The sequence below is a fragment of the Pygocentrus nattereri genome, chromosome 11 (genome assembly GCF_015220715.1).
Source record: "Pygocentrus nattereri isolate fPygNat1 chromosome 11, fPygNat1.pri, whole genome shotgun sequence".
Classification (NCBI taxonomy): Eukaryota; Metazoa; Chordata; class Actinopteri; order Characiformes; family Serrasalmidae; genus Pygocentrus; species Pygocentrus nattereri.
Genome location: NC_051221.1, coordinates 43556218 through 43567574, shown reverse-complemented (window position 1 = coordinate 43567574; position 11357 = coordinate 43556218). Strand labels below are relative to the sequence as shown.

The 11357-nt window shown below is 38.9% G+C and overlaps 1 protein-coding gene across 2 annotated transcripts; it reads left to right on the top strand.

Moving 5' to 3' along the window:
* Nucleotides 1-3351: 3351 nt before the first annotated feature.
* On the top strand, nucleotides 3352-10572 carry rad51ap1 (RAD51 associated protein 1). Of its 2 annotated transcripts, none has more exons than XM_037542365.1 (10): nucleotides 3352-3658; nucleotides 3825-3868; nucleotides 4627-4771; nucleotides 4890-4996; nucleotides 5297-5353; nucleotides 5430-5510; nucleotides 6925-7065; nucleotides 7175-7336; nucleotides 8558-8701; nucleotides 10181-10572. In XM_037542365.1, exons 1-10 carry the CDS (start codon nucleotides 3627-3629, stop codon nucleotides 10306-10308), a joined length of 1041 nt encoding a protein of 346 aa, XP_037398262.1. In that variant the 5' UTR covers nucleotides 3352-3626; the 3' UTR covers nucleotides 10309-10572. The 2 variants fall into 2 exon arrangements, with proteins under 2 accessions (XP_037398262.1, XP_017578499.1); XM_017723010.2 differs by having other exon boundaries at nucleotides 3354-3658; nucleotides 6925-7059.
* The last annotated feature ends 785 nt before the right edge of the window (nucleotides 10573-11357 follow it).

The window sequence follows — 11357 nt, the reverse complement described above, 5'->3', positions numbered from 1 at the left end:
AAAAATACCTTTGCGTTTCTCTCCAATTATTTATAATCGACGCATCACGTCCTCGCGCAGTCTGACTGCTTGAATATTACGTGCGTCAGGTGGGTAAACATGTGGGTCTGGTTCAGGGTCATTTGCTTGTTGGTCGGTCATTATCAGGGGGAGACCATTCTGCTGTGCCATGTTGTGTAGCACGGCACATGCTCTCACTATCCGGCAGACCTTCTCTGGGTTGTAAAGCAGTCTCCCACCTGATGCATCTAAACAGCGCCATCGGCCTTTTAGCAGCCCGATGGTGCGTTCTAACAACAGAGCGTGTCAGAGTGTGCACGTCATTGTAGCGTCTCTCCTCTGTGCTCTGTGGGTTTGGAAATGGAGTGAGGAGCCAGCGCTTGAGCGGGTAGCCACTATCACCTAAAGAAATTAATCAGAGATAATGTTGCATTTACTGCTAGGGCAACTGCTTAAATTAAAATAATAATAATACATTTTAAACTTACCAAGAAGCCAACCATCCCGTACAGCTCCATTTTCAAGACGGGTTCCTACACTGCTGTTCCTCAGAATAAATGAGTCATGAGTAGAACCAGGCCATCGAGCAACTACGTTGGTTAAGGTCATTGTAGCATCGCATATGACCTGTACGTTTATAGAATGAATTTGCTTTCTGTTGATGAAAGCAGCTTCATTCTGGCTTGGTGCTCTTATGGCAACATGAGTGCAGTCAATTGCTCCGATTACATTTGGGAAACCGGCCACTGCTGCGAATTGCACTTTAATGTCAGCCTGTTCACTCAAAGTGTAAGGAAACCTGATGTACCGACCTGTCAGTTTTATTATGCCAGATAATACGCCTGACATCATGGAGCTTAAGGATGGTTGAGATATCCCCAACCTGTCTGCTAATTCCCTCTGAAAGCAACCAGTTGCCAGGAATCCAAGGGTTGTTAACACCTGTAAATGGACAGGTATTGCCCGATTTCGTAGTGTTGGTCTCTCCAAATCTGGACCCAACTCAGCACACAGTGTCAAGAGAATTGCTCTTGGAAACCTAAATCGGCTCATTAACCAGTCATCATCGTTTGCAAAAAAATCTTCATGATCTCGAAAAAATACGTTGTCGCCTTATTTGGCGGCTCGCTAGATCTTCGAGTAATGCCAAAAAAGCCATTATGACAGACAGCGCATCAGTCGATCTTGTCTATTTATATAGCTGTGATTTACTGCAAATAGTTACAGCTGTTAATTATCTCAAAATATTAACAACCAATTTCCCTTTACTGTATCTTTATTGCTTTATTATTAGTTCCATTTGCTGTCGTCATGATGATGATGATGATGATAATAAAATACGTTTTATTAAGTACCCTTTTAAAACGTGTTTAAAAGTGTGAAATAAAACAATATGTAGAATTAAATTAACCTTAATTAAAATGCAGAGTGAAATAAAACCAGCTAGAATAAAATAGTACTACAAATAAAGTCGAATAAGATACAGCATGCACTAAAACCTTAAACATACAGACAAAAAATAATGACTGCAAATTAATTAATAATTAATTAATATGTGTTTGTTAATCTTTGTTAATCCTTCTGTTCTTAATCTTGATCTATTCGGGATTAACTGATGCGTGAGGATGGTTTGCGCATTTACTTGCAATTCTCTATTTAACCAGATGATGTCACTATTTCCCCACTCTATCTCTCTCTCCGCAATGTTTTACAGGTTTACGGCAGCTCTAGAGTTTGCTTAAAACCACGCACGTTTTTACGCCACGTACTTTTTTATAAATCACAATTTTTGCGCAAGATGTTGCGTGCGCACATTTCAGACCCGTTTTTGTGCGTACGCACGCTTTATAAATGAGGCCCCAGGTGATCAGTGGCTAGGCTAGCAGTCAGAATTGGCTGAGCTCCACAAGGATTGACAATGGCTGTATGATGTTGTAGAACGCATGCTGCATGCTGTGATGAGAGAACAATGATGAAAGAAAACAAGATAAAATTGTGAGTTCCGTCAAAGCAGAGGTGATAATGCTGCAATTCAGTGAACTGCATAATATGACAAAAAGCTTTTTAAAAACTAGTTTTAGGTTTAAATGACCTTTTAGCATTTGAACAATATGAATGGCTATTTAGCAAGATGGTACTTGGCACTGAAAAACAGTTTAATGCGAATGAGAAAACCAGCAAAATATTTTTAAACTTGTCTAATGAAAACTACATACAATTTGTCCACATAGCAGAAGTGCACAGTTTGGACTATAGACACCTCCACACCCAGGAGGTGATGAATAACAACCTTTTCTATTTTTACATTTCCAGTTTGGAAACAAGTCTAGATTATTGGTGACCCATATTTTATTACAAATGTATTCCTGAAATTGAGGCTACACTCACTGGTCACTTTATTAGGTACAGTAACAGGTACAGGTACAGTACAGGTACGCTAGTAAAAGGCTGGACCCCCTTTTGCCTTCAGAACTGTCTTAATTCTTCGTGGCACACTTTCAACAAGGTGTTGGAAACGTTCCTCAGAGATTCTGGTTGGTTATTTGAGTTCCTGCTGCCTTTCTATCATCTGGAACCAGTCTGCCCATTCTCCTCTGACCTCTCACATCAACAAGGCATTTTCATCCACACAACTGACCGCTCACTGGATATCTCCTCTTTTTCGGACCGTTCTCTGTAAACCCTAGAGATGGTTGTGTGTGAAAATCCCAGCAGATCAGCAGTTTCTGAAATACTCAGACCAGCCCGTCTGGCACCAACAACCACGCCACGTTCAAAGTCCCTTAAATCACCTTTCTTCCCCGTTCTGATGCTCGGTAATGATGCTAAATGCAGTGAGCTGCGGCTGTGTGAATGGCTGATCAGCTGTTTGTGTTAACAAGCAGCTGAACCGAACTTTAAACTGATATACAAAAGAATCTGAATTCGGCTTTCTTTGGCTGTCTGGTTTTATGTGAAGAATTAAATTTAATTTGAATTATAAAAATATACAAAATCTGTTTAATTGCTGTAACATAGGAGCGTGACCTCGGCTCTCGTAAAGGACGAAAGCTGCCAAAGCATCCCAGAAAAACACAATTCCCTGTGTAAAAAACACAATTCCCTGTCTGACTCGAGTCCGGATCACTCCGCGTGGATCCACGTGCTGCTCCACGTGTTGTCACGCCCCGCTGTTTGTCTCCGCGTCAGCAGATTCGATTTTCAACAGACGGTAAATTTCTGTGATTTAAATTAGATAAAATTTGGAAATGCATGATGGAGCAGGGTCTGAATGCGTCTCTGTATCAGTCAAGAAATGTTTATTGGCAGATGGAAGCGGTCTTGTTTTCTTGCGAATCTAAGAACGGGAATCCTCAAATGGCTTTTCCTGGTTTGTTTACAGGCGGTTAGCTGGCAAACAGAAAGTTACAGTCCGAGATTGTTGTGGTCATATTATGGTCATATTTTGGTGATATTCCGTTCGTCCTGAGACTGTCACTGTATAACCGGGGCCAGGGAACGTGCGCGTGTGCGTGTGAGAGTCGGTTAATACTCCAGCCCGTGAGCCGGGGCAGCGCTGCTGCTGTTGGCTGGGCGGTAAACGGTTCAGCCGCTGCTTCTAAAGTAAAAATTAAACTTCGTCTTTTATGCTTCTGTATGAAATGGACCGGCCAGCAAGGTTTGTTTAGCATTTCTGTTCTCATTGTTGACCATCTTCTGTAACGTAGGTCATATAAACTCTATCTTGGCGAACTTGAGTCAGTTATGAATCCTCGTCTTTCTCTCCTGCAGCTGCTGAAACAGTTTTTTTCTCCAAGGTTCTTAAACATTTCCCCTTTTTTCAGGAATAGAAAAACCGTTAACTACTCGGATTTCCTGGATGATGACGGTAATGTACTGGATACCTTTACTACAGTGCTTGTTTTGATCGCCCCGGGTTGTTATTCATCCGTAACGCTGCACATTTTAAAGAGGAGTTCTGCCGATTTTCTGTCATTTCTGCATAATTAAAAGGTGAAGATGTGAAAGCCTTTCAGAGTGGTTTGAGGTAAAATGAGCTTAGAGCAGCTAAATGAGCTCGGATTGCTCGCAGTGGTGCTGGTGGTGGGACCCAGATGGCCGAATGCCATAAAAACTCAGATGACGCTGTATATGCATTGTGGACATTGTGACCCCTGGTTTCTAATCACCACGACTGTAAAAAAACAAAAAAACAGAATGTGTACTGGGGGCAGTCATGGGCTGGAGGTTAGGGAATCAGCCCAGTGCCCGGAAGGTTGCCGGTTCGATCCCCTCAGCCCTTGAGCAAGGCACCTAACTCCCAATTGCTCCCTGGGTGCCGTGGGTAGGGCTGCCCACTGCCCTGGGCAAGTGTGCTCACTGCCCCCTAGTGTGTGTGTTCACTAGTGTGCATGTATGTGGGTGTTTCACTGCACGGATGGGTTAAATGTGAAGGTCTAGTTCCACAGCATGCGAACACAGTGACCAATGTTTCAGTGTGTCTCCTTATTACACCTTTTTACAGTAAAATGCTTTGAAAGGCTTTTTTGCATCTCAGCAACGGAATAATGTGGAACTTTTGAAATCGCTCTTTAAACAAGGTCTTACAAACTGTTTTGCTAATCTTACGTTTTATGTGCACGACAGATGAAGATTTTGCCACAGTGAAAGGGCCTCCAAATAAAAAAGCTCGAGCATCTGTTAAGGACCCTCATCATGAAAGTAACAGGGAAACTCCAAGTAACTCTCCAAAAGCAATGGATGCTAAAATTGGGAAAGGACCCAAAGAGAGGTATTACCAGTGTTTTCTGACTTTCTGTATTAGACATGAAGTGGGAAGTACTGATTAATCACGTCTGTTATATGTGAATAAAAATACACTTTAGTAAGTGTGGAAATGTGTTTTTCAGACTGTCTTTGGATGAAAAACTACATAAAAGAGATTTGGAAGCAGCGCTGAGTCTCTCTCTGCTGCAGAGTATGGAAAAAGTGGAGGAACCACTCACTAATGCTCTGGGTTTGAATGTTTTATCATTTACATATTCTTCTTCTTCTTCTTCTTCTTCTTCTTCTTCTTCTTCTTCTTTCGGCTGCTCCCTTTAGGGGTCGCCACAGCAGATCATCTGCCTCCATCTTGCCCTATCCACTGCCTCCTCTACTTTCACACCAACCATCTCCATGTCCACCTTCACTACATCCATAAACCTTTTATTTACATATTTATAAATGATGGAAATGTCTTGATAGTTCGAATATGCCTGTCCTGTTTACTAATATTAGCATAAATCTATTCTTGTTTGTTTCCTCTCTGACGAAGATGAAAAGTGCCAGCCTCCTGTGCTGACACACTGCAGCATGGATGGCAGTTGCTTAGGTAATGCATGTTAACATTAAGTATGCTTATTTTGCTAAGGTATATTGTTAAAAATGATTTATTTCTTGCCGAGAAGACGATACATCTTCATACCACCTCCTCCCTCGAGATTCACCTCCTGTGTTGTCAAACTGCAGTGTGGATGTCAACTGCTTAGGTAGGACAGAGTGTCACTTGCATGTAATGATATTGCCAATAGATAAATTTAGATATCTTATGTTCACTGTTAAGCATCATATACTAACAAATACAGATAAAAAGTTCAAATACAAAGTTAAATGAGAAATGTTTTGGGACATTACAATCCATGATGTGCAGGAACACGATATTGAACGTAGACTACTAATGAGTTACTGTGCCATTGTAGGGTGGGACTTTGATGAGGCCTGAGTATCAGAAGTTGATGACATCCAATACCAAATCTCAGTGCCTTAGCAGTCAGTCTGATCAGCATCAGTGGGCCAATAAACATACTTATTCTAAAATCTAGACTGCTGCTTGGTTGTCTAACATTCATTTTAATAAGTCTGCGCTTTTTGATTAGCCGGTAATCTGTTGTGGTCTGTAAATATGCCCACTTTCAGCACCTTACACTTATTTGTAGTTTATGCTACACCCACTTATAGTTTGTAATTTAAAAGAAGCCATTAAAAATCATTCATGAGTCAATATTGAAGTCTAGTTGATATCTAAAAAAATTGATCAACACCCAGCTTATACATGGATAACTTTCACTGATTATCCTAGAGCAGCATAGCACAACAAGCCAAAAGGGAATTGGAGCACAGAGCAGTACAGAGCAATGACAGGTGGTTAAAGCAGCACACAGAGTGCAGGACCAGACAGGCAGTACTCCTAAAAACAGAAAGTACATTATACCAAACATTTTATTAAAAGTGGGACTGTCAAACAATTAAAATAATGGATCAGGCATTCTTTGGAGTAGTTAATTGCAATTAATTGCATTGGTCATATTTGCACAAATTTGACCGCATCAAATTTGTTTGATTAAAAAAAAATTATAAATGAAAAATAATTACAATAATATAAAAATAATAATAAAAGTGCATTTTGTTATAGCTGTTTAAATAGTCAACAGTTATATCAGACTTTATTTTCAGTAATTCAGTAACATTTATTTTTCATCACATGAATGCAGGGTACTGTGAACGTGAACAGTGTCCAATTTTCATCAGTGAGAATAGCATGGGTATCTATGAGAACTGTCCAGCGTACTCTGAGAAATTAGTTATATTAGTGCTGTTGTGCTTGTAAATGATACTTCAGTAGCTAGAAATAACTTTGGTTTTACCAAGAGGTCCATGGAAGAAATTTGCCGTTTAAAAACTGTATTTAAACGATGGGGCTACAGTTGTGGAGTCGCAGCAACTTGCAACAACTCAGCTTCAGGGCTGAGCTACAGCTGCAGAGAAAGGTTAAACTAAGAGAATACGTTAAAGAAAATAATGACAATATATATCAAGTTTATTGTTTGACACATTGACTTTTTGGACGTACGCTGATACCGTTATTCAGTCTATAACATAACACTTGACCCTGTACGATCTTAGGCTTAGATCACGTCACTAGTGAGCAGACCCCGTCCAGACAGAAGACCTCAAAAACCAGACAGCCTCGGAAACGCGTGTTGCAGGACGAGAACGACAGCGCAGGGGATGAAGACTACAAACCTCAGAACACACCCGGTACTCGTAGCACATTAGCCGACACAGTCCACTTTCTCTAGATTGGTGTATGAAGTGGCTTCACCTTTATTGCACAAAATTTCATTGTGATTCTTTCTTGCCTTTACATATTCAGAGAGTGACGCAGATTTCAGTGATCCTGACGAGAGTGAGGATGAAGAATTCTCAGTAAAGAAAAAAGGAGAGAAAAAGAAAACAAGCAGGAATGAGAAGAAGAAGATAGCCAAGAAAGAGAGGAACACACCAAAATTACCCAAAGCCACACAGAAGTCTGCAGGTTTTCATTTTTTTTGTTTAATTTCATGCTGAAGTGTCAGTCTTGGTATGTTATGCAGAGTCATATGTTTTTGGGGTATTATAAGCAGCAGATAAGCTGTTTACATGCTGTGTTTTTCTGAATGTTAAGCTTTTTGCATGATATTTTGAGATGCTTGGCCTGAAGATACAGAATGGTGCAAAAGTCAGAGAACACTCTTCATTTAATTAATTATTTCCCATTTATTTAATTTATTTAATTACAACTTCAAATGTTTTTGGTAGATTTATTGTTAATTAGTTTGTTGCATTTTCTTTTCACAACCGAATCAGTGATGTTATGGTCTGGACCCCAGGGCAGGGTTATTCTATTTAACTAAAACTACTGCTTAAACAAAAACCAGCAGTGGGAAAAAAAACTAAATCAAATCTAAAACATCTGTTGCAAAATAAAGGGAAATCGAATTACTTCAGTTTTAGTTTTCTTCAGTGTGTGAATAATAAAACACACCCCTAACGGACTGTGGTTAATGAATAAAAACGGGTAATCACATGACATCCCTCTCAATAATTTAGAGTTCTCTTGCAAATGTTTTGTGTACCCTCACACATTTTCGTTCCCTTTCGAGTGCAAAGGATTTTGTAAATGTGTTGCGTTCTCTTGAAATATTTACATTTGTTAGTGAATGCAGAAATTTAGCAAGGGAACATAATGTCTTTTTTGATCTTGGGACTCAATAAATTAATTGTTGTTTTGACTCAATGAAATCATTTATACTCTTTTTTTCCATTTTATCAGGTCCACTTACCATACAAATACACTTTATAGTGCTACAGACTGTTCTGCTCTTTCTCTGCATCATCTGTTAGCCTTTATTCATCCTGTTCATCAGTGGTCAGAACCCTTTACAGGACCTTTCAAGCAGGCATTATTTGAGGGTTGGAACTGTGTCAGTGTAGCCCATTAATGTGTGTGAGGCTCCTGACCACTGATGTACAGCACCAAATGCTGCAGAGAAACAAAAAATACATCTCTGTAGTCAGTGGACGTAATAAAATGGACACAGGATAGGTGTGTTTAATAAAATGACCAGTCAGTGTATAACTGAACATTGCTTAAAAGGTTCTTGTGCTCAGGATATAAATGGCAGTTGCCTTTAAATAGAATTCGTTAAGCACATCTGAAGCGAATACTTTATCATTAACTGCCTCCTGCACCGCTGGATTTGTCTCTCCTTAACAGTTAGTAAGACGGCAGTCAGTAGGAGTCCAGGAGTTACTCAGGCTGTGCCTGCACAGAAGACGAGTCCCATCACTCCTCCTATGCCTAAGCATGCACTCTGCTCCAGTCCTGCAGGTGGCAGACTTCCAAAGTGGAATCCTCCTGGTAAGCTGGGCTTTGAAGGCTGTGCTCAGAAAGAGTGAGTGAGTGTGAGAGTACCTGAAAATTGTATCTAGACCCATTTAAAGACGGCATGATACCACTGCTATTTACACTTAGCCGAAATCCCTAACTCTTAAAATGAAATATTGTTTTTAAGGTTTGATGTGTGTGTGTGTGTGTGTGTACAAAAACCTTGTATCTCCACTTTTGTCGTTTTTTTTTTTTTTTTTACTTTCTTGCATAATTTGAAGGCTCTGGTTGGCCTTTGCCTTGTGTTACATTGACTACCTTACAAATGAAGAACGTTATTTCTTCTTCTTCTGTAAAGTTTCCCTTTTGGAGATACAAGGTTGTGTTGTGTCTGCAAATGAACTTATTGTAATGCTATTATAAAGTGAAGTAAAGTAAGTCATGTTTTAACATCTCATGTGTGTATGTATATATTATATATATATATATATATATATATATATATATATATATATATATATATATATATATAAACCCAGAATCTTCAAAATTCTAATTTTACAGGAAAAGGACAAAATCTACTACGCCACTATATTTATGTTTGAATCTCCAAAATGACTTGGAATAACATCTTGTTATAGTAACTTGCATTGAAAGTTATTTTTCCTTCTCCTGTAAAATTGTTGCTTTTTTGGTTTTTTTGTTTTTTGTCCCAATAACGATATATACAGTGCTGCTTAAACATTTGTGAGTCCTTTAGCATTAAAATTTTGCACGTTTGTCCTGAAAATGTGGTTTTCATTGAAGTCATGTTAGATAAAAAGTACTCAATAAAACAAATACTATAAGCAAATACATAGTTTTATTTTCTTTATTGAATAAATTGATCTAGCATTATATGTTTTGATTGACAAAAGTGTGTGAACCTCTAGATTTATCAATTTGATATAGGGGTAATTAAGGTCAGGAGGTTCAGTGATTCAGACGTCAGTCAGGCATGAGTGTAGCTGACCCTGCCCTGTTTAAAGGAGAGGAGTAAATAAACCTGCATTGTTCTTGCCAGTCACAACTGGTAAAGTACTGATGAAGTAATAGAGGATGAATAACACAAACTGTGCTAAGCAGATGATCTCTGACTGTACATATACAAGGTGGACCAACAAGTTAAGTGTCTAATAGAGTGGACAGTTGGTGGACCCACTGTTTAAAAATAGCAAATCCAGCAACTGCTGTGTCTGATCCACTTATGCCAGCACACCACAATAACAACATCAGCTTAACTGCAGTGATGAAAATGTTGCACCATCCAGACAATTCCTCTATATATGTTATCTACACAACTAGCGCCTGGTGTGTGTGTGTGTGTGTGTGTGTGTGTGTGTGTGTGTGTATATATATATATATATATATATATATATATATATATAGGTGAGAACACGTACCATACCATTCATTTGTGTAGTTGAGGCAGTAAGTAAATTATCATCTTTTTTTCTGTCTGTCTGTCTTCAGGTCTGGTGGGAAATAGCCCTACCTCGTGTCAGAGTGCTCCAGTGAAATCTCCTGGACTGGGTCTGCGTTTAGGACTGTCCCGTTTGGCTCGAGTCAAACCTCTGCACTCTAATGCTGCAGCGCATTGAGTTGACTTAGTAAATTATTTGCCATGTCTTGTACAAATAGTATGGCTGATGTGTCTGTGTTTCTGTCAAAGCATTTTTTGACAGCATCATACTGATAACTTTGTTAAATTCTTTCAATTATATTTTGTGTTCATTTTAATGGAAAAAATGTGTCTAGTTGACATTTTCATTTTTATATTTTTATATGTCTGCGTGTGGTGCATTTCCTCCTGATCTTGTATGTCCTGTGATATGCAATAAAAATAAATGATTTTTAGCATTACATATACTTGCCATTTTGCATTTTGTGGCATTTTGAATGAATATTATTTAACATAAATCATAATAAAATAATGGTGTAATAACATTGTTCTCTTAAAACATATTGTAACACTAACTTGCTGGTCCTGGATAGTCATCTGACTCTCCCATGATCTGCTCATGCAAAGACCTGAGCCATGGATTTGCAGGTCTGATGTTGATTTAGCTACACACAGCATAACAGCATCCAAAACACAACATGCGTTGATTTTGCTGGTGATCAGCCTAATAACTCAGCATGCCAGTATCTCAAACATATGCTGGTTTTGCTGGTGACTAGCTATGCTGGGTGATGCTGGTTTTTTTTTAAAGCAGTGTTGTGAAACTGGTTTAGTTAAGGCTGAGTCACAGAGGGCCTGAATATTCTATGGTAGATTTCTATGGCAATTATTTCTCTCTAGTTGCATTGAAAACTGGAACTGTCAAAATGCTGGTAATCAAAGCACTTTTAAAGTTGACATATGCAGGTGGTTGTGATTTACATGTGGTGTTTCCGTTATTTTGTCCACTCTCTGATGCACAGAAACAGATGTCTTTTTACACCTTACAATGTAGCATTGTCGCCATCTGCTGGTGCTCTTAATGAAACACAGCACACGTGTTTAACCCTCAGTTGAGTGTAATTTAGGAATTAAGGGAATTTAATTTAAGAGTGCCTATTATTGCAAAAAATCTTGAGAGTATATTGCTCACCATTAAACATACCTTTTCTTTCTCCAGGAGAGAAATGAAAAAGAAGCTGGAGAAAC